The sequence below is a fragment of the Phlebotomus papatasi genome, chromosome 1 (assembly GCF_024763615.1).
Source record: "Phlebotomus papatasi isolate M1 chromosome 1, Ppap_2.1, whole genome shotgun sequence".
Lineage (NCBI taxonomy): Eukaryota > Metazoa > Arthropoda > Insecta > Diptera > Psychodidae > Phlebotomus > Phlebotomus papatasi.
The window spans coordinates 72,430,715-72,453,598 of NC_077222.1; the positions used below are offsets into that span (position 1 = coordinate 72,430,715).

At 34.8% G+C, this 22,884-nt stretch overlaps 3 protein-coding genes across 3 annotated transcripts; 2 read left to right on the plus strand and 1 right to left on the minus strand.

Annotated features, from left to right (window-relative positions):
* On the minus strand, nucleotides 1-7,068 carry LOC129800900 (endoplasmic reticulum mannosyl-oligosaccharide 1,2-alpha-mannosidase). Its single transcript, XM_055845638.1, has 3 exons — nucleotides 6,615-7,068; nucleotides 5,476-6,422; nucleotides 1-1,281 (listed from the first exon to the last, which is right to left on the minus strand). The coding sequence occupies exons 1-3, from the start codon at nucleotides 6,705-6,707 to the stop codon at nucleotides 537-539; spliced, it is 1,785 nt and encodes a 594-aa protein (XP_055701613.1). The 5' UTR covers nucleotides 6,708-7,068; the 3' UTR covers nucleotides 1-536.
* An 8,326-nt stretch (nucleotides 7,069-15,394) lies between these two features.
* On the plus strand, nucleotides 15,395-16,775 carry LOC129801340 (uncharacterized). Its single transcript, XM_055846281.1, has 2 exons — nucleotides 15,395-15,638; nucleotides 15,880-16,775. The coding sequence occupies exons 1-2, from the start codon at nucleotides 15,519-15,521 to the stop codon at nucleotides 16,654-16,656; spliced, it is 897 nt and encodes a 298-aa protein (XP_055702256.1). The 5' UTR covers nucleotides 15,395-15,518; the 3' UTR covers nucleotides 16,657-16,775.
* Nucleotides 16,776-16,858: 83 nt separating this feature from the next.
* Nucleotides 16,859-22,867, plus strand: LOC129804707 (gustatory receptor for sugar taste 64f-like). The gene is made up of 3 exons (XM_055852292.1): nucleotides 16,859-17,710; nucleotides 22,456-22,708; nucleotides 22,766-22,867. The coding sequence occupies exons 1-3, from the start codon at nucleotides 16,884-16,886 to the stop codon at nucleotides 22,865-22,867; spliced, it is 1,182 nt and encodes a 393-aa protein (XP_055708267.1). The 5' UTR covers nucleotides 16,859-16,883.
* Nucleotides 22,868-22,884: the final 17 nt, after the last annotated feature.

The window sequence follows — 22,884 nt, forward strand, 5'->3', positions numbered from 1 at the left end:
ATAGGGCTAAGAGAAATCTCCTAGAAAATGGCTATTTATTTGACTTTCTCCACGTCAAACATGTTTTTTCTTCATAAAAGAAAATCTGTAATCTTTTTGCGCCTCTTGAAACCCTTTATTTTTATTCATTAAAATGCGCCACTATTTTTGCCATGACTCTGTGCATCTCTTTTTTTTTGTGTCTATAAAATAAAAATTTCTAGAAATTTTGTATATCTTTGACATGTATTAGCGTGCCACATGAGTAACTTTTGTCCTAATGAACTAATATTATAAACATATTTTTTTTACACCCCAATAATCCAATAATTTTGCTTTAACAACGTCCTTGCGCAATTATTTTATATGATTTCCAAATAGCACTTGTACAAATATACAACATTTTCCTTTTTTTCTTTTTCATTCTATCTCTAAATAATTCTTTTTTTTTATCCCAAAGTGGAGAACAACATTCATATAAAATCGTCAAGGGTAAGTGTTTTATCTATCTAAGGAGTGTTTTGTGCATCAATAAAGGGATATCCAATGAATCACATTCAGTGACTCCGAATGGGAAGTGGATGTGCTTCTGAATTAAAAACATACTGATCTATGTCGATTTCTTTGCGATCGTCACTGAAGAGAAGATAAAAGTATTTGAGTGTCTCACCGAGAAAGAAGCTCTCCATCATGTCCCTTGGTCGTGTGTTGAGGACATTCTTCACGTTGCCAATTGACGTGTATCCATTCTTCACCCTCGTATGCCTCTCGAAAGCATTGAAAATTGTCCATCCCATATCCTGATACGTCTTATTTCCCGTAATCACGTAAAAGTAGTACAGACTCTCAATAAATTCTGGCCTCAGCAGATTGTGAGCATCATTGCTCTTCACATAAATATCCTTTTCACTTTCCCCATGAAGATTGAAATAGGTGATTTCGGGAGCCAATTGAGTTGGTTGCTTCATGTATGTCTGGAAGCAAGTCTCGAGCAAATCTTTTGCCAGCTTCAAATGACTCTCAGGCATTCCATGTTTGTAGCCCAAGAGCAGAGTTCCCGGCAAATAGCATGTCAAATGATCCATTTTTGGCTTAAACTCTTTCCCATTGATCAACTCTCCAATATAGACATGATGCTCATTTGGCGTCTCTCTCACCAATTCCCCAATTACTCCCTCAATAGCCACACGATAGTCGTCAACAAGGAAATCATCATCCTTCTTGCCAGTCTGAAGCCATTGCTTCAATAAGTATTCGTAGTAGGAATCTGCTCTGGCGCCCAAAGATATTGTTGAGAACGTTCTATTCGGAAAAGTAAAAAAAAAAAAGAAAATCTTTCATTTAAAACTGGAAAAAATGCATTTAAGGGATTTTAAAGGTTATTTAAAATGAAAAAATATGAATTCGAGTTATTTATTTGCAAAGGTCTTTTCCATTTTCTCACTTTTACTGCTCGAAATCCACGAAGAGAGCAGTATATAGTGTAATCGCTCCTTGGAAATTACAAAGGGCCAACTCATTTTTTGGCGATTTTGAGATTTTAATGCACTCAGACAGAGAATTTAATAAAATTTCAGATGATATGAGTCAATAAATTTCGTTATTAGAAAAGTTTTTCAAAATTTTACTCTTTATGATTGCTTGCATGATTTTGTTTGAAGTCAAGGGGCACAAAATAGATTTATCGTTCAAATTTTTGTAAAACAAGGGACTAACTCAAGCAAGTTGATCCCGTGTCATTCTAATTTCATGAAAATTTGCGCATCGACTACAAGCAATTTTCGTCAAAATTGCCTTTTTTAAAAAATTCTGACGTTTCTATAAGGATAGGGGATTTTTTTTTTAAAAAGGCATTTTTTAAAGAAATTTCTACTAGTGTGTAGAGGCCATAATAACGATTTTCAAAGTCAAAAGTTAAAAAGGCCCTAGACCCCCTAGACAGCGCATTTATCAAGCGAATGGAGACATGTTTGGGCTTGTTGGAAAGGTATTGGAATTTTCGGTAAAACTGAACCAGTTCCAATCGATTATGAACCAGAGGGGCAATTCACGAAAGTATCCAGACAAATTTTTGACTGGTTACTGCCTATTTTTTGTGAAGCGAATTTCGCCATCCCCTTAAAAGGTGCATCTCCTTGCTAAAAATGTAGGGTGTACAAGGTACCTGCTGGAATTTCGGGATGTATACAGACAATTTTACCCTCCAGTTCGAGACCAGAGGGTACAATTTTTTTTTTGCCAAAATCTTATGAAAAAAATTATTTATTTGCATTATTTTAGGGTGGAATCACCAGTTCTCGCCAGTGCCCCACTTCTCGCCACTTACATTGAAATCGCTATTTTTCGCAATTTATGAAATAAATGAGTCGCAATTTTTTTGTATTGTTTCTGCTTCTACGCATAGAATCGAAAAATAATAATTATTCGTTTTGGATTCACGATTTTGATCACTTTTTAGAGCAATATTTTAAGCAAATGCATCGAATCCAACATCTCTTACCAAATGTACTAAGTGTCGTCAAATTTTCATCAGGCCAAAATTACCTATTTGGGTAAATAATTTGTCTATTGAATATTTAATTGCACTTGTGGAATACATAAAATTTGTATTTAGTCAATTAATATTTCATTTAAAATTATTTTTGTATAAAAATGAGGCATGGCGAGAAGTGGTAATATTCTGGAATTGATTTTACCACCTGTCGCCATATCTTTTCAATAGGCGACGCTAACTTCACTTCGTACATTCTCAGTTGTCAAATCTGCATTGTTTACTTTCTGCAAAAGCCCCATAATTTGATTTCTCAAATAAAAGTGAAGAAAAATCATTTAAAGAGAGTAATAATAAAGTGATCACAAGGAAAGAGAAATGGTGAATGTATTCTTTTCACAGCATTGTCTAAAATAACCGAGTGTGGTTCTTTTCAAGTGGGTGGCGAGAAGTGGTTACAAATTTTACAAAACTGGCGAAAAGTGGTAAAAAGTGGCGACGAAATGGTTATTTTTGCATTATTAATAAAAATCAGTTTTTTAAGTAGTCCAGCGTTATGTTCTAGGATTATTGTTTTCACGTATCTAGAGCCAATACATCTAAGTAACTTTGTGTCAAATTTGACTTATCTTGTAACAAGGATTCAAAAGTTATGATTAAATGAATTTAATTTTTTCCTAAACATGGCGATAGCCGGTTATTCCACCCTATTTAAATAAAGGTGCCCAGGCATGAAAATTATAAGAAATTTGAGAGTTTTAAATTTTATTAAAGTCTTTCTTGTGTTCTGAAAAAATAGGTTTTGGGTAAGTTTATGAAATTATTGGGGATTATAAGTTTCAGATTTTTTTGTTGTTAAAATTTGCATACGATTTATTTCGGACCAAAATTTTCGCCAAGCTAAGACTTCTACAGTGATCGATAGAGAATTACTTTGAATATCAAATTAACCCTCTAAAAAAGATTACTACGTGTCAATCAGTGCACTCATCAACATATTTTCAGCGTTTGAAATAACATTTACCACGATTATGTACATAATAATTCTAATAATAATAATTCTAATAATAAAATCTTTATTATTAGAATAATTGTAATTTTTTCGATGCTACTTCTGAGATGTAATTGGTCTTTACAAACTTATACCATTTAATATAATGCTCAGAAAATATTATGTGAAGGCATCTTGATTAAAACCCAAATAATTTTATAACCTTCTAATATTGAAATTGTATCATCATCGCCATTTTCAACCGTATTCCTCAAAATGGTGTTTAGAATTAAAAAGGAAGTCAAAGTGATTTTGAATAAAAAATGGTTCAAAATATAAACATTTATATTGGTATTTGAAAATATTCTCTATCATAGAATGCTTTAAATTTCTAAATTATTACAACGATTCATATTTTCCAATTTTAAATACGTGCCTTAATAAATAACTTGCTAAAACGGACTAAAAATGCATTATTTGGTGTTATTTCTCTTTTCACCGCACCAAATATGTCTCCGCCACATTCGCCGTCCCGTCAATTTTGTCTGGATATTTCGTGTATTGCCCCTCAGTAGTGAACCTGTTCATAACCGATAACTAATTTTTATTCGAAATTCAACTATATAAGTTATAAGTAATTTTGGGCAATTTTTTGAGTGGTTCATAAATCCGTTTAAATCGGTTCTGAACCGATAATGAACCGGTTATGGACCGATAAGTAATGCTTGTCCGAAATTCAATTTTATTACTCTTAAAATTATTTTGTGGGATCTTTCGAGTGATTTACTACAAACAAATCGGTTTAAACAAATTGCGAATTTTACGTTTTTTTTTCATAACGGTTTTAGGAACAATTATCTTCGTGCAATCATTATAAATTTTGTGCTAATAACATAACATTAGATACTCTTTCATTTGGTAAAGGTTTTAAAATTATTGCATTTGGTTTTATACCAAAACTAAAAAACAACTTAAGAAAAAATTTACCACATTTATGTACGGTAAATGTTTGAGAATGCTCTGCCCTGGCTAAACCTTTAGTCTGAATACCACAAAAGGCCAAACGGTTAAAGATAGTGAGCTTGGAACTCCGAGGGACCCTCCTCAAGTCGCCATCCGCATTTCGATTTCTCTGTCCTCTTTTTGGTAATCATTCAAAACTAAGTTTTTTTTTTTATTTTGGGTTATTTCAAAAACATAATCTTAAATTATTTCGTTTTGAGTTTTTCAATTTCAAAAAAAAAATCTGTTTCTATTAAAATGTCATGCAATCCTGCAGAATTCTTAAACGATTTCTACTAGTTTTAGATTGACTAATCAATTTTTATTGGAAGCTGATTTGTAACTTACTGGACAGGTTCCAGTGGTTTTGTACCAGTAAATATTTTTAAAAAACCGGATGAACGAAAGCTCAAAAATCGTAAAAACGTGACTTTTTCTCATGAACTGAAACTCAAAAATTTTATTACTTTAAATAAATAATTAAAAATTCGTTTTTAAACTGTAGTTTCTAAGCCACGAGTTTGAGCATTCTGCAAAGCTGGGACACTTTCCCATTCTCTTTTTCTGCATATCAACAAAAAAATTGATATCCTGAATTATGTTTTTGAAAATCGAGTAATAAATAGACTGTCCAAATCGTCCAAATATTTCACATCTAAATTATTTAAAGGAAGTTTAATTATAGAATTGCATCTCAAGATAATTTTCTTTTCGTAAAGAATAAAAAATTCTATTTGAAATATTTTATTAAACTTTCATCTTTCCACTTTGCAGTTTGAAAGCTTTGTAAGTGCTTTTAAATTTCTCAACAACTCCAGCAAAACTTCTAAATTGGTTACAAATCTAAAGCAAGAAATGCAGCATTCTTAAGGGAATAATGACTTTTACCCAGGAAAGTTGCTCAGAAGTAGCACCTAATGGATTTTTTATTTGGTCTTAAGAGTTTTCTTGCAAAAATTCTTACAGAACAAGGGATAAAAGTTTTCAAAGTTAGCAAGTGAAAAAGAATTACCTGAACATCCCTGTGTTGGCATTGATAAAAATCGGCACGAGTCCGTGTCTCTTTTCCAAGCTGTGAATTTTTTCGTTGACTTTGTGAGCCACTGCCTCGTAGATGTCATCCCCAGTGCTCCTGGAGAGGTCCCTAAATTCCAATTGGATGGTGGTGACTTCGCTGGTGGAGCTGTCAGGTGACCATTTGGGCGAATGAGCTCTCAGCGTGGCCAGATTGACATCTGAATAGGGAATGCCTGATTGGGATTCGAAGCAGGGCAGAAGGCGATTGCCTAAATCTGCTGCTTTGACCAGAAACATTTGATCCCCGCTGAGATGATAGGCACTCAGCAGGCCTCCCAGAACCCGGATGGTCACCTCAAAGAGATTTACATCTCGATTCACTTCAAACGACAGCCCAGTGTCCACCCATTGTCGCGCTTCGTCGAACTCCTGGCGCAAATTCATGATGTACATCGTGTCGAGGGCGTCCACAATGGTCAGACCAAGGCCAAACCAGTCATGATGAGTTTGCGAGATGGGTTTGAGGTTGTCATGACCCCATGCAAAAGTCCGATAATTGGACCAGGCGTGCTGGAAGGCCTTCACAACGGCAATTTGGCGTTCATTTCTGGGTCCGGAAAAGACCTTTGGGCCCTCTTCGGTGGGCGCTTTTGCGGGCGCCATTGTCGGTGGGTTGTCCATCTCTGCTCGATGTGTCCGTTCAGGCTCAATTTCAGACGCCTCGTCTGCGTCATCCGGCGGCCGCAGGATCACCTCAATGGCACCAACTTCTTCCCTAACTGGCCTCTCAACCTCACGCTGCTCCCTTCGATTCCCCGCATGCCCTGTTTTCTCTGTATGCCCATCACCCAGCCCCGAATACAACACGAAGCTCATGATGAAGAATGCCAGGATAACAGTGAATATTATGTTGCGCTGGAAACGAGACAGTTGGTTCCACGTCTGGGAGCCAAACACAGAATAAAATCGCGTGATAAGGCACGGGAATTTCAATTAATACTCAATCACCTACAACCGACCGAGGTAAAAACCATTCTAAAAAAAAACTCCTATCGATTCCCATAAACCCCTCCTGAATCCTAAATTACTTGATAGCAAAGGAATTCCCCTCAAATACAGTCAATTGATACTCACCCTGCGGAGGCTCTTTCTGCTTGATGTCCCCGTGGAATCCTGTCCCGACGTGGGGAGCAGCAGTGAGATATGATCCCTATTCAATTTAAGCATAACTATCACAATATCAGTGACTCAATCACAAGAAAACTACAGAACAATCACAATATTTAGGAGTCTCTTTTGCATCTTTTCCGGGAACTCCGTTTTTGTTTTGTTGGAGCGACAGCCACCACAAAATTCACCCACACTCCTTCTGCATTCAGCTCAATCTTTGGAGTTGACCAATAGATTGACTGGACGATAGTACGTGACTAATGTCTGGGTCGTAATTACACATTATTGAGCACAAATTCTCCAGAAAAAGCCCATTTTTCGCTGTTTTATTCCGCGGACACGTTCCAGTTCAACGCACAGCAAAGTTTTTTGCAGACTCTCGATGTCAAAGTTGAATGACAAAGGCAACCCAGCAAAAAAAGCGTCCGCAGATAAGCCTACTAGAATGTCGTAAGATAAGTCTGATAAGTTTCTCTTAACCCATTAGAGTGCGTATTAATTTTTGATACAGTGCCCGCTCTCTAATCCGAATCGGCGTAATCCGGACGAGTTATCAACGGTTACATTTAAAATAATTTTGAGGTCATATGCATGTGTGATCAGCACTGGAAATGAAATATTCTGTGATGTTTTTGTTTAATAAATTAAGTATAATAACATAGAATTCTCTAATTCACATCGAACAGACTGGGCTTTTTTACATGGTCATTGCTTTTTTACTTCTTCATTGCTTTTTTACACGTGGAAAAAATATTCAAAAAATTGCGGCATCAAACCAATTTTTGCACCAATTTGATCTTTTTCCGTTCTATGAGACAATATTCTGTAAAAAGAAAATTATATTTTAGTAAAATTAGCCAAATTTAAATACCTTGAACAAAGAGCAAAAAGCAATTGCCCGGTCAATTGCTTTTTCTTGACAATTCCATATCACATAGTCCGTTAACATTCTCTATTTAAATTCACTGTTCGAAATTTCATCGACCACCATCGAAATCAGCTGATGCCAGGAAAAATCAAAACAAAGGAAATTTTACTCATAAAACTCTTGTGAAAACTTTTGAAATACATTTAAAATGAGTCTAGGCTTAGTGAAATTAAAGTTTAGTATAAAATACATGTGAATAATGTGAATTACATTGTTTTGAACAACTGAAAATATTTCCCGCCTTGGACATTTTACTTACACTGGATGGCGCTGTTCTCAGTGAGTTATCTTATCGACAACAATGAAGGTGTCATATTCACTTCTCGATTGCTTCTTTGAAAATCGATTAAAAGAGCAATGGCCCAGTCTGTTCGATGCTATTATGTCCTTTTAAGCTACTTTAAAACTTTTATTCTAATTCTACAAAAAAAACTTATATTATATTATATTTTCGAGACGTTGAACAAATTCAAAAAATCCATCCGGATTACGAAGCGGGCATCTGTGGTCTCTAAATTATCCGGAAAACGAAACGGGTAATGTGTGTGTTAGAATTTTCTTATTATTTCAATGATTTCAATTGTATCTCCAAATTTTACTGAATCTAGTAAATTATTAAGAGATTTTTTTAACTTTTTTCGTTGATTAAGTCAATAAAAATAAAAAAAAGCTTCGAAAAAACTGGAAATGGAAAGAATTCCGTGAAGTTTACTGACTAATCCTTGAGATGTTTGAATTCGAAGTATTTTATTACCTTTTCTCGAAGAATTTTTCTACTCATAAAAATTATATAAAAATAAAGTTATTTTCCTTTTTCTTAAGAACACATAAAGAACCTTTTGATTAAACTCGAGCTCAGAATATCAATATCTCCTGACTTCAACCCAATTGAAAATATTTGGGGAATTTTTGTTCGCCTTACGCCGATAATTATCCAATTATTATTACCAATATACTCACGTTTTGGAATTAAAAACTGCAATTTTGGATGCCTGGAACAAGCCTGAAGATAAGTTCATCCAAAATCTAATCGATGTAGTATGCCTAATCGTGATCGCATTCTTGAAATACTTCAGAAAAACGCTGGAATCAATAATTTACACGAAAATTTATCTGACAGAATATGAAGAATTCTATGACTGATTAAAATGATTTACGTTAATTTAAAAACGAATACTATGTGATTCTAATTTCACTATAAATGCACTTTTTTGTTTGCATAGAAAAGAAATATTGGAAATAAATAATTTTCACGAACAAGTGCGTTTTCTTTGAAATAATTTAAAAATAATTTTGATGTAGAAATGTTCACATGATATCCATACGTCGAATAAGTGTTCTTTTGGCCATTAGATATCTTTATTTTGACATAATACGTGAATAGTGATAATCTGTTCTGACAATAAAATAGGACCACTTTTATTTATAGTAATAAACTCAAATTTATTTCAAGTATTTAAAAAATAACAAAATTTTAGTGTAATGTCAATAATTATTTATTGTCTTGTCAATTAATTTTCCAAGTTTAAATAAAAGAAACTGTGATAAATTGGAGCAAATATAGAATTTTCTCGTTAGAGCCTCTATTATATTTTTGAGGCTACGAAAGCATATGGAATGACCGTGAATATCATAGCTGACTACATTAAATTACGAAAATCAATAATCCATAACACAATATAGTGTTTACATAAACATAAGACTCGGAATTTTTGCTGCCACCAGTTCCACGGGCCAATAGTATTAAGAAAACAACAACAATTCAGGATTTTCAAATGGTTTAATCGTTTAATGTGTTGTTGAAATCAGTCTTGCACATTATCGTGTAAGGTATTCTATAAAAAAATTGGTTAAAAAGGTCCTCAGATAAGTCCTGCTGAGTTAGAAAGATTTTGAAGAAGGTTTACACACAGTACCGCTGATACACACAGTACCGCTTTATATCACAGTGGACCAGCCTCGGTTTGTGGATCCGGACAGTGATTATGTATTTGTATTCGACTGAACTCTGCAAGTCAAAAATTTATTTCTAATACCAACCTCTCTTTTTTTAGGCGGCTTCATTGTCAATGTATTAGCATTACTTTTCTATTCATTTACGAATTCGATACTAATACCACAGCTGGAAAATCTGCAGTTGCCCAGTCTCGAACCCGAGATCTCACAGTCATAGAGCTACTGCTCTACACAGTAAAAACAAGATGAAATTCGGAAGTTGATTTCTATTAGTTGAACTAAACTAGTTGAAATTTCAAATAATTAACCTCTGAAAAAAATAAACTTTCAATTGAAAAGGAATCAATTAAATTGCACAATTAGTAAAATTCAACCCTCGGTAATAGCCCAAAAGCAATAAATGGTAGTAATAATTACTATAATAGTAATAAAATGAAACAACAAAATTGCACAAATTTCATTCAACTGACTGATTGAATATTGCTACGATTATCGTGTGTAATAGAAATAATTCGATTGTCGTAGTAATCTTTCAATCGATTAATCACTGCATAAAGTTCAACTTTGAACTACTTTCGTTTGAACTCAATCTTCTTCTTTTTATATTGTGTAATTTTAGTGGAACTTTTGGAAGAAAATTCCAAGTTGCTTTGCCTTTCAACTTTGCTTACTATGGTAATCGTTGCAAATTTACTACAATTATCGATGTTCTCCTATTACACACGATAATCGTAGCCGGATCGGTGTAATCCGGACGAGTTTTCGACAGTTACAGTAGACTCTCGCAAATTCGGCTCTTTTAAGATCGGGCTACTTTTTAATTCGGGCAGCGGTAGCATTTGAAAAAAGTTTGTTGTCATTTTTCAAGTTTGATTATGATTATCAAATGAATCAAGTATGCTCAAATTTGGCATGGTTTGTCTTAGTTTTGATGTGATTTTGCAATTTTGAGGAATTTTCATGCAATTTACGTTATATATGAGTGTGTAAACTCAATATCTATATGCACATGAATAAAAAATTGTTGCATTTCAAAAAGTTTGTCGCCCGAATTTCTGTCTAATTCGACTGACATTTCGGTCCCATATGCCCGAATTTGAGAGAGTCTACTGAACATTGAAAATAATTTCGAGGTCATGTCTGCATGTGTGTTCAGTTCAGCAACGAAAATGAATTATCCCGTGATGTTTTTGTTTAATAAATGAAGTAAAATAGCATAGAATTCTCTAATTATGTTTTTTTAAGCTTCTTTAAAACTTTTATTCTAATTCTGCAAAAAAACTTGTATTATATTTTCGAGACGTTGAACAAATTCAAAAAATCCATCCGGATTACGAAGCGCACATCTGTCATATTGTCTCCCAATCGGATAACGAAGCGTGCACTCTGTCCCTGTACCTACACTACATACTTACTAATCCACTGAGGCTCCCTAGGTTCTCTTAACTATTTATAACATTTATTATGTGAAAATGTACTGGACAGTTCTTAAATAGTTATTTTTCGTTCTAAAAATCTTTATACAGTAGAGTCTCGCTATAGTCCATATTTGGTTTCAAATTTGACACTTGGGTCGCACTGTAGTCCATGTAATTTTTTAAAATTATCAACGATTTTCAGTATTGAAATTGCTCGATGGCTTCCACTTTCTTTACGATTGTGGTACTTGTCCTCGCTCTCTTCATTATGAATCACAATTATCACAACTACTTAATAAAGTTTGCCAAAAATATTAAAATAATTATGCATGTCGCGTATTAAAAAACATAAACTAACTTATAATCAGTGTTTTGAAATCAACGGTCGATAAATTGTGGACTAGGGGAAGGCTTTGATGTTTCGCATATAAAAATGATGTCCAAGTTAAGTATTTTTTTCTGACTACAACACGAACCGTATCAATTCACCAACTATGCCAAAAAATCTCTTACTTACTAGGTTCAAAATCCTATCTCACAAAATCCTGGGAAATCCTCACATTTTTCTCTGGAAGAAAATGAAAATTTAATGGCAATTTATCCGATAGTTCAATCAAGTTTCTATTTTCGCATATAATTTACATCACTCAAAAACGTCCCATTTTCACCGTAAATTTTGCACCCGACACTAAAAGTTACACATCATTGTTTAGACGGAACACTAGTCTATCTGATTAAATAGTTTATGTGAGGAATAATATCTTTTAATATCACTTTTATGAAGATTTGTAAAAGGCATAATTTTAAACACTGAGGAATCCATTTTCTTTCTTTGATCTTCAAATTCCATGAAAATGTCACTTTGGCAACCCCAAAATATGTGGAAATTTGAAGGTTATGTTGCATCTTGACGTCCGGGAAATAAAAACATCGATGAACATTCTCATGGAAATTCCTGCTTTTCGTTTTCACAAGAACATATTTTCATAGAAGAAATATTACAGTGTCGGAAAATTCTAATTGGAAGTAAAAGTAAAGGTGAAATTGAAATAGTGGACGTGAAGCTCAGTTTATGATGTGGCTGCGGAGTGAATTTGAGGCGATAGAAAATCGTATAACCAGTCAAATCATAATAGCTACATAAACAGAAGTTAATGAAGATTCTTCAGGAAATTCTCTTGAAGGGTCATGAATAGAAATACTTCTGTTAATTTAAAAGTACTTTATTATGCTTTCCAGATAGTTTGTGATATCCTAAAAAGGAATACACGCAGTCCCGGCATTAAGTCCTTCGGGATTATGCACCTGACGGAATTATGCACACACAATTATGCAAATTTGCCTACCATCGGGAGTCAATTTATGAAATCATTTTTGAAATACGCCTGAATGCATACTATTGTGCGTCGCGGGAAATTTGAAAACATTTTGCTACTTTTTCAGAACAAAATTTTAATTTCTTTTTTTTAAGGTATTTTTTTTTTATTATTCTAACCATTTATTGAAGAACTCTGGCCATGTACTGTTTGTTAATGCATATATATTGTTGAATTAGTTGAAACATTTCAATCTTTTTGTTTGAACTACTTTTACTCTGCGCGAAATTCGTTCAACGGTCAATTTATTCAAAAGAAAGCCCCTGTATGTATGCAATTTTTCTCGATGCATAATTCCATTTCGCGCGTTTTTTTCGGTCCCGAAAATGTGCATAATGCCGGGATCTAGTGTACAGCCGGACACAATGCCTAAGGAATGTTACAAATGCATCATAAACTGAAGTATAGTATCGTGCTATTAAAAAATGAGTAAGAAACTCCAAACTAATGATGGGAAGTGCTGATGGATGACAAAACAAATATGACTACTCCAGATTCCCCCAAGGATTACAGTTGTATTCCAACTCTATTATACTCTTCCGGACGCAATGAAAGTGTTGGTGTCTACTGTGGCCAAGATGGAACCGAACCGGTTATATTTGAGGAATGAATTTACTCACTTGTCAAATTACAGAGCATATGTTACTTCCTGCGAATCAGCTAGTTCTTTTCTCACATTTTTATGTCTCGAGAACAGTGTGCTTCTCCGGATTTTGAATACCACGGCAGCTTTATTAAGGCTAAGCCTTTTTTGGACAACCTCCTGAAGAGCTTCCTGCATGACTGTTTCATCAATGCTGCTGCGTTTTTTATTTTTTGCAGTGTGTTTCTCCATCTTTTGTAAAACAAATTAAATGTGGCATCTTTATCACAAAACTAAACACAATTTCCTTACCCTTTTTATTGAATCACAAGATTTTTAGTATATCACTCAATTTTTTCATCAAAATCATAACACACAAGTGAGGTTATGTTAGAACATTAAAATTATAGGGGGAGGCTTTGATCGTTCGCACATACGCTACCTTCAGACACTTCATATTTCTCCCATATTCCTTTATGAATCTCACATATGGCTATATATTGTAATAGCTAACCTTAAATCCCATCTTTCCTGAAAAAATTGAGAGTCTAATCCTTTTTTCCTAGTTTCAGGAAACAAAAAATAAAAACAGGTCCAAAACTGTAATTTTGCTGTGCAATATTTCATACGATTGTGCAGAATTAATATCACTTTTCTGAAAAACTACTATCACAAAGGGTAGAAGGGTTATTAGGAATCAGATTTATGTAAAAATCTTTTAGGCTGAACAGGCACTTTTTGTGGGTGGAACAAAATTCACAAACTTGACTCAGATTCATCGATCGCACATAGAAGACTGCTTCTTTCAGATATTTTCCAGGAAACTTCATTTTAGATACGATCCCTCATATTCACATCTATTGTAATCTACCGATTTGATCCACCACTAAAAAGGAAAACTTAAAAATCGTAAAGTTGATAAACAAGAAGTAATTTGACTCAAATAGGCTGCAGTTGAGTAATTATTAAGCAATTTTGCATTTCTTTGATATAAAAATATTTTTCAAGCTTGCACAAACTGAATGTGCAATGAAAGAATCACATCTGCAATAAGCTCATACAGTTTACAACTGGTTTTTTGACAATCTTTGACATAACCTCACTATTGTGTTGTTTTGCATGACAAAGAAAAGAAATTGTCCGTGAGAAGCTGTTTTGTGAAAATTTTAGCTTGTTCACCTGCTGAAGCTCAATATCTGAGCTAAATCCCGATTCCTGCAGCTGCAGGAACAGAGAAATCTTCAATGATGCGCATTCAAACGTTTTTGTGCATATCCGGCTCCGTGGAGGAATGGTGGAATCTTGTGTGGTCTTCTCGCTTGCAGAGTTTTAGTCAATTTTTAGCTTTAAAAACTTATTGATTCGTGTAAATTTGGTGATATTTGGACTTTTTAAGAAAGTATTCATCAGATTTAACCGTTTCCGGAGTGAAATTCTCGTAGAACCAATCAAAAAAATGGTTTTTAATGTCAATAAAACATCTCTCAGAAAAGTTCCAAAAAAGTGATATTAAAATGTTTTATTCTATATAAAAATGGTTTAATCAAGTAGATTAGAGTTCCCTTTAAACAATGATGTGCAACTTTTAGTGTCCGGTGCAAAATTTACGGTGAAAATGGGGTGTTCAATGATGGCGTGAATCGTGTGCGATAATAGAAACTTGATTCATCTATCGGATAAATCGCCATTAAATTTTCAATTTCCTCTGGAGGAAAATCTAAGGATTTCCTGGAATTTTGTTTGGTGGGATTATAAACCTTATAAGTAAGACATTTTTTTGGCATAGTTGGAGAATCCATACAGTTTGCATGGTAGTCAGAAAAAATCACTGAACTTGAACATCATTTTTGTATGCGAAAGTTCAAAGCCTCCCCCTAGTGTTGCCAGATTCACTATGCGATACATAATAATTCTTAATTTCCGATCGATGAATATGGGTCAAGTTTGCGAATTTTTTTCCACCCACAAAAACGGCCTTCTTCATTCCAAGAGGTTTTTATACAAATTTAAACCCTAATAACCCCTCTACATCCTGTGATAGTAGTTTTCCAAAAAAGTGATATCAATTGTGCAAAATTGTACAAAATATTACACATTAAAATTACAGTTTTGCACCTGTTTTTAATTTTTGCTTCCTGAAACTAGGGAAAAAGAATTAGACACCCAATTTTTTCAGGAGAGGTGGGATTTAAGAGTAGCTATTAAAATATATAGCCATATGTGAGATTCATAAAGGAATACGGAAGAAATACGAAGTGTTTGATGGTAGCGTATATGCGAAACATCAAAGCCTCCCCCTATAGAGCGATGGCCTATAGCGAGACTCTACTGTATTCGGAAGTAAAGCATGCGTGAAACTACCCCACTTTTCCCTCGGAGAAAAACATGAAACTCCTACGAAAAGGATGGAACAACATCGGACATTTCCAGTCATCATTCCACAGGAGCGTTTTTCTATAGGGATAGTCATCTTTCTGTAGACTAGCGCCATTCGTTGGACTTTTCGCAGAGGTAGCCAAAAATTGCGAAAGGTGTTTGCTATTTGCATTTTGCATCATTTGATTTTCGAGCTAATTTCACGTTAAAATTTATCAAAGAAATTTTAAAATGGCTCAGAAAACTCCAGTAAGTGTGCTACAGGAGTGTTGTGCCAGAAACAACATCAATTTCCCCATCTATGAAGAGGTTCCCAGTGGTCTCGAAAAACTCTTCACCATTCGCGTCCAGGTTTGTCTAAAACGGTCCCGGTCAAAATCCCGAATTCTTAAATGTGTTATAGCTACTCCCACGATTGCACCCAGGCTTGCCGGAGGCAAAGGAAAATCTTCAGTGTCTTGGGAAATTATTCTAAACATTTTCTTTCATATAATTTAATCAAATTTCAGGATTTTGAACATTCGGGATTTTGGCTGCCACCGGTTTAAAAATCCCCTAAATATATTTTTTAATCTTGCTTGGGTCATTTCAGGCCTTTGGAGAAATGGCTGAAGGAACAGGACGATCAAAGCAAGATGCTAAACATCTAGCTGCGGCAAATTTGCTGAAGATTGTGGAGAAAGATATGGAAAACCCGGGAGATTTTTCTAAATTGGAAACGAATAATCGGTCAGAAATTGACTATGTAGGTACTCTCCTGGATATATGCGTCAAGAGAAATCTGCCTGTGGCCAGTTTTAATTTGATCGACTCTCACGGACCCTCCCATGCGCCATCTTTCACATACGAATGCACAGTTTCTCAGCTCAAGAAAAAAGGCACACATTCCTCCAAGAAGGGTGCTAAGCAAGTGGCAGCCAAGGCTATGCTTGATCTGGTGCAGGAAATGTATCCGGATGACCAAAAAATCCTAGTACCTGTGGATGTGGCAATGGAGGCTGAAGAGACACGCACAAGTAGCCTGTTCAAGAGCTACCGCGAATGGAAGAATTCGGATTCCAAGTATATTCCGGGCGTTAAATTGGCTGATCGACACAATTTCTTTGTAAATCTCCAACCTGAGAAGTACGAAAAAGCTCTGGCTGTCCTGGATGTCGCAGAGACAGATAAAGAGAAGGCACACTTGCTGGCGGATGCCCTGGGTTTCCCTCTGGAGGTATTTCGTGTTTTTGGAGAGGATTGTGAGCTGACTGTCCTGGAGCTCGAATGCGATTTTGAGACTGTCCATGTTGGCACTGAGGAACATGTCTACCGTGATTTTCTGTCCTACATGAAAATTATGCTGAATATGAATCCCCTTCGTCAATAAATTTCACGATACGCCCTTGAATTTTTTCCCCCCGGGTAAATACTAATGAAGTTAATTTCCTACCCAATTTATTGTGATGAATTACTGAAATATTTGAAATACAGAATTTTGGTGAATTACCAAGGAGTTATCTTTTGAGGGAAGTTTTAGTCATGGGTCAGAATTCGTGGAATGCGAAGGATTTTTTAGCCTATCGCAATGGTCTCAATGGATCAACTTTTCGGGCTATGCGTCCAGTTTTCGCAGTTGCTCGAGTCTTTTCTCTCCTCCCTGTCCAAGGTGTATTCGGAGATTCTCTGATGGATGTGAAATTCACATGGATCAATTTGAGTATCTTCTACACAATCTTTGTGATAGCTATTGTGGGATTCATGACAATTATTGCATGTCTGAAGTTCCTGCAGGATGCTCTGAGCTTCAGCAATATTGTCTCGGTCTTCTTCTATGTGTATAATTTTTGTGGGATAATTCTGTTTGTAGGCATTGCCAGAAAATGGCCAGAACTCATGGTACATTGGCATACAGTTGAGAAATGCCTTCCACAGACTGAGCATCTCTGCTCAAAGAGATCCCTGCGAACGAATCTTCGGCGTCTGGTGGCTCTTGTCCTCGTCACTGCTGCCCTCGAGCACGGATTGTCCATAGCAGCTGGAGCAGACAAAGCCTACAGATGCGCCAAATCCCACAATTCCTATCTTGAACTCTATTTTCGCGATTCCATGCCGCATCTCTTTATACATATTCCCTACCATCCACTCCTGGGATCCTTTGGCTACATCATAAACTTTTACTGCACTTTTGTGTGGAATTTTATGGACCTCTTCATTATCTCTGTGAGCGTGGCCCTCACCACGAGATTCAAGCAGGTCAATGCAAAAATTGAGCAGGCTCGTGGGAGAATTATGAGCGAAATCTTCTGGATTACTCAGAGGACTCACTACCAGCAAATTTCTAATCTCGTCCGCGAAGTAGACAGCGTTATCACAGGGCTGATTTTTCTGTCCTACCTCAACAATCTCTACTTTGTCTGTGTCCAATTGCTCCACAGTCTCAAGTAAGTTTTCTTAGACGGAAGTTTTTACAATTTTTTTTGTTTTGGGAGGAGCCTACAGTTCTTAGAGAAACTCCTATCTTAAATAATTTTAGACCACGCCCATTTATAAACAATTCGTAACTGAGCTCTTTGGGAAGGACCTAAATCGCTCTACGCCCCCGTGCACGGAATATTAGTATTATAATATTAGTAACGAATTTGTTCCAAATTGTAGCTCGTCCACGGACACCATAATTTTTGGAACAAATTTGTACCTTCTAGGAGGAACAAAAAGATACCCAATATTAGTAATGAATTTGTTCCAATAAATAGCTCGTCTAGTATAAAAGCGTAACCCTCCTCTCACACTCAGTCACCCGTCACCGAAGTGAAGAGGACGCCAAAGCTGTGGCAATTTTCGTGCTACATGGTTTCATTTTTTTAATTCGAGATTTCCGTCCCCTTCCTGCTGCCAGCACTCGCATATGATTTCGTCATGCACGCGTCTGTATAAAACACTCTTAAGTTGATTCTTATTTTATGTTCCTTATGAACTTTCGCCACCGAAATCCATCTCGACTGAAGTATAGACCTTAACTGTAAGACGATAGCTTTTACACGAATTTGTTCCCGACAATGGGAACAAAAAGATTCCCCATATAATATGAGTTTTAAAAATTACCTCGTCCACGGACACCGAAAATTTTTGGAACAAATATGTTACAGATGTAGGAATAATATTGTTATAAAGAAAATGTACCAATTTGTTCCTGACAGTGGGAACAAAACAGCCTAGTCGCCTAGTGCAACAAATTCTATTCCAAATTTCAGGAACAAATTTGTATAAAACGAAATCAACTGAAATTTGTAGACATTCCACCGTATCAAAACGATTCCAAAAGATAACTCTAACAAAATTGTAACTGTATTTCATAACAAAACCATAAAGAAAACTTTTTGGAACAAACAAATATCTTCTCTAGGTACAAATTGATTCCAAAAAATGTGTACCAAGGAAAAATTGTTCCAATGCTTTAGTCAGTTTCCAAAAATTTATACCGTGTACAAAGGAATTCACAGAAACCTTAAAAACTTCGAAGAAAAAAAAAAACAAAAAAATACTTCAAAGGGAAATTATTTAATTTTTAATCAAAAATTTGAAAGGGGTGTGGCAAATTTTTTTTTAGACATTATTGGATTTTTCCAGAAAAATTACTGCAGAAATAATAACAAATTCAATTTGTTGATCATTTCTATTACAAAGGACGTGGCGGATGTGGTAGAATTACATACAGCCAAATACTCCCTCCGTTCCGAAATAAGTCGTACGTTTGGGAAAGATTCTTGTTCCGAAATTAGTCATACATTTGGAAAAATTGGGATTAAGGGAAAGTTTGTTGGTAAATGTTTTGTGGTATCAACAATTATCTCTTGTAAATAACTATTTCTAATGTCTAGTACTAAAATTGGGGTTCAGTCTTGATGGTAAGTTGAGGAACCAATATCTTAAAAATGTCTTATTTATGGCGTTTTATTTTCAATCTAAAATAGGTGCAGAATGGTGAGAGATACAGACTTGGGACCTTCGGGGGACCCCCCCCCATAAGTTGATCCTGAGACCATTAATATGTTCTTTATTTTGCCCCCACTCCTCCCCTTCCCCTTCAAAATAATGTTTTTTGGGATTGCTCAAAACATGTCGTGCGATTTCTTTTATTCAATTCTGGATATAGAGAAACATATAAATGGTCCCAGGGTCAACTTATGGGGGGTCCGCTGAAGGTCCCAAGTCCCTATCTCTCACCATTTAGCACCCAGATATTCGAATACATAAAAAAGGATGTTCTTTTTATTGCTCATTCTGCAAAATTTGATATATAAAAATGTCATATCGGTAATAACTGTTGAGTTCTACTTGTGCATACTAAAAATTTAGAACAACTTCTAGTCTGTAATGTTATTCACAGTCGAATTTTTAGTAATTATCTACCGGAGCCCTTTGAAAAAAAAAACGCGAAAAATGGACAACTTCAATATATCGATTCCTCAACTTACCATCGTGATAGGATCCCCATATTATCCCTGAACATGGAGGATAGACACAAGATATTTGCAAATAACAGAAACATTCCTCAATCCCTAATTTTTCGCCAAACGTACGACTTATTTCGGAACGGAGTGAGTAAAATTTTCAAAAATTCTGAAGAAATAAAAATAAGTTTTTACAAAAACGCTAGCATGAAAAAAAATTCTAATGGCACTGGCACACCTCTTAGACCAAGAAAATTTCATGGAAGAGAAATTCACATCACAAATTAAATTTAGTTGAATCTAATATTGATTGGGAAAGGACGGACATATGGTAAACGTTTAACAGAGAAAAAAGATATGAATTTTAATTTTACGAAATTTTCCTGATCTAAAAGGTGTGCCGAAGCCATTGAAGAATAATTTTGACTTTTAGAATAGTGTAATCTTAATATTAACACTTTAACAATTCTAAACAAAAAGAAGAAGATTTCTTCAATTTTTTGTAATGCCGGAAATATTGTTTTCATTTTCATAGATGTGGTCCATTTTAACTCTTTCCGGACCACAACATATCCAGCGAACGAATTTTAGTAAAACTCACTTTATTGTAAGTCTTAGTGGTCAAATATGATACTTTTGTAGAAAAAGAATTTTTCCACCTCTGGGAAATTGGAAAACACATGGGTACTCTCATCCCCAAAAGAACGAAAAGGAGACAAACATCAATTTTCCAAAAGCCAATAATATAAATTTTGTGAATTATTTTTGCGTGTCAAATGACTCCTTAAGGTTGACTACTAAAACAAGAAGAATTATTGACCAGTATCTTCTGAGATGTCCAGGAAGTGGTCAAGAAGACACCAAGTTCCTGCTTGCCAACAGATTCCTCAAAATATTTCACACAATAACATTTTAACACACATTTCTCTCAACACGATGTTATTACAGACACATTAAGCTTTCTTAAGAGCCAAAAAAATACTTCCTGAACAATCAGAATTCACCAAAATCAGCAAGAATAGGAAAAACTTCCCTGAAAGCAATCTCCCTCGCTGCGAAATGTTAAAATTATCGACCATATTGGTAAAAATTTCGCTCCCGCTTAGAATTTTGTTACAAGGTTGGTGTCAAAAAGCAAATGGCGGGCATTGGCAGGATAACCTTACATTTGAACTCTAGATTTTTGTGGACGAGAATACCCATAAAGTTTGAACAAGTTTTTTGAAAATTTAAGAAAAAAATTGTTTTTCGAATTTATGCAATATGTAATTGCTAGTTATCATACTTATTGACGCCGAGAGGTTTTTCCTTATTCTGGTCTAGAAATGTCAAAAAAGTCACAATATTTGCAAGGAAGCAGAAAATCGAAAATTCACGATTTTTGACCAAGAATATCTAAGCTCAGGAGTTAATTGGGATTCTGCAAAAAAATATCCTAGATTTGGACATCCTTATAGTTTGTAATAATCCATAAGAATCGGATTTTTATCGATTCTAAATAGTCCAAAAAAATATTTTTTCCATGGGTACCCAGAGTCCCAAAGGAGACGAAAGAGTTAACATGAACGTGTTTTTAGGGCTTCAAAAAGGCTTAATAACTTCACGCTTTTATTGAATTGCGCATTGTTCTCTGAATTATCGTTTAGGTTAGAAAACATTTAGGTTATGTTAATTATATCGTAAAAAATAAGACAATTTCTGGGTCAGCAACTCAGTGACTCAGTCTACAGCGCCTACAGTGTAGAAGTATTTTTAATAAAAAGCTACCATAAAAAAGAAAATTTCCGTAAGAGTTTCTAAAACTGAAAATATTTTAGCTTATAACCTCAAAAATATAACACAACCCAGATATTTAAAATGCTCCGAGTATTTACTAAATTTTGCAGAAAATATAAAAATATTATATTTTTTTTTAATAGTAGAAAACATTAACATTTTATATCAAACTTAGATTTGTTTTTTTATGAGTTGATCTTTTTTTCTAGGTTAGGTAAAATATAACCTAAAATTGTATCTTTATTTTTAAATGAGAGGATTTTTAATTTTAATAACCATACCAAAAATAGTCATTGAAAATTATTAACTTCAATTGAACATAATTTATAAATAGGGCGGTACTTCAAAGTATTTATGGGCGGAGTATAATCAGAAAGATACTCAAGTTAACCCTCTAACGGTGTTTTCTTTAATATGCAAAAAAAGTTCTAAAACAATGTTTTCTAGGATAATTATGATCCAATAAAGTCGAAAAAATCTTCCAATCTTCATTATCTTTTTTAGTTTAGGCGCTAGGTGAGAAAATATAAATTTTTTTTGAAACTCTTTTTGCTTTTAAAATTCACATTTTTAGTTTTTTTCAATTTTTTAAAATAAAATATACAAAGTAGAATGACATATCTTTCAGTAAAAAATAAATTTATTTTAGTCAGATAATTTTAAATTGGTATTTTTATGGAAATTGGAAATGAGTTCTTTTGCACAAATATTTTTTGTTGCTTGTTCTCTGACCTGTCACACAAAACTGGGAATAGCAACAAAACGAAGAGTCAAAATGAGTTCAAACTTTCAAGAGATGTTTATAAGACTATTACCGAGGACATTATAGTACTTTTAAATAAATAAAACCTTTATTGTCGTTGTAAATGTGATTTTTGTTAAGACCGCCTAGAGGCGGTCTTACCCGTTAGAAGAGGGTTAAATTTTCACTGAAATTTTCAAATGATCCCCTTTTGCAGTGAAATGGCAAATTATCTCCAAGCTATCTACTTCTGGTTCTCCCTCATTTTCCTAATTGCACGGACATTTGGGGTATCTCTGTACTCCTCAAAGATCCATGATGAATCCAAGAAACCAGCACAGGTCATCAGATCGATTCCCACCACGGGAATTAACAAAGAAATCGAGAGATTTCTCGAAGAGGTCACCAATGAAACAGTAGCTCTCACGGGGAAAAATTTTTTCCGCCTAACCAGGAAGCTCATCCTAAAGGTAAGTTGGACAATTTAAAAAAAAAATTCAATCGCCTAAATTGATCTCATTCTCCAGATCACTGGAACAATTGTAACTTACGAATTGGTGCTGATTCAAGTGAGTCCTGGTGGAGAAGTGACAACAGACCAAGCAGGAAATCTCAATCTTTGTTCTTAGTTAAAAAGAAAGCCTCC

Excerpts from the sequence above, each read along its gene's own strand:
- LOC129800900 (XM_055845638.1), bottom strand. The coding sequence starts at position 6,707 with ATGCTTAAATTGAATAGGGATCATATCTCACTGCTGCTCCCCACGTCG. Across the intron at positions 6,423-6,614 it reads GCAGAAAGAGCCTCCGCAGG|ACGTGGAACCAACTGTCTCG; the intron begins GTGAGTATCAAT and ends TTTGGCTCCCAG. Across the intron at positions 1,282-5,475 it reads GCCAACACAGGGATGTTCAG|AACGTTCTCAACAATATCTT; the intron begins GTAATTCTTTTT and ends TTTTCCGAATAG.
- LOC129801340 (XM_055846281.1), top strand. The coding sequence starts at position 15,519 with ATGGCTCAGAAAACTCCAGTAAGTGTGCTACAGGAGTGTTGTGCCAGA. Across the intron at positions 15,639-15,879 it reads TCTTCACCATTCGCGTCCAG|GCCTTTGGAGAAATGGCTGA; the intron begins GTTTGTCTAAAA and ends GGGTCATTTCAG.
- LOC129804707 (XM_055852292.1), top strand. The coding sequence starts at position 16,884 with ATGCGTCCAGTTTTCGCAGTTGCTCGAGTCTTTTCTCTCCTCCCTGTC. Across the intron at positions 17,711-22,455 it reads CAATTGCTCCACAGTCTCAA|TGAAATGGCAAATTATCTCC; the intron begins GTAAGTTTTCTT and ends CCCCTTTTGCAG. Across the intron at positions 22,709-22,765 it reads CCAGGAAGCTCATCCTAAAG|ATCACTGGAACAATTGTAAC; the intron begins GTAAGTTGGACA and ends CTCATTCTCCAG.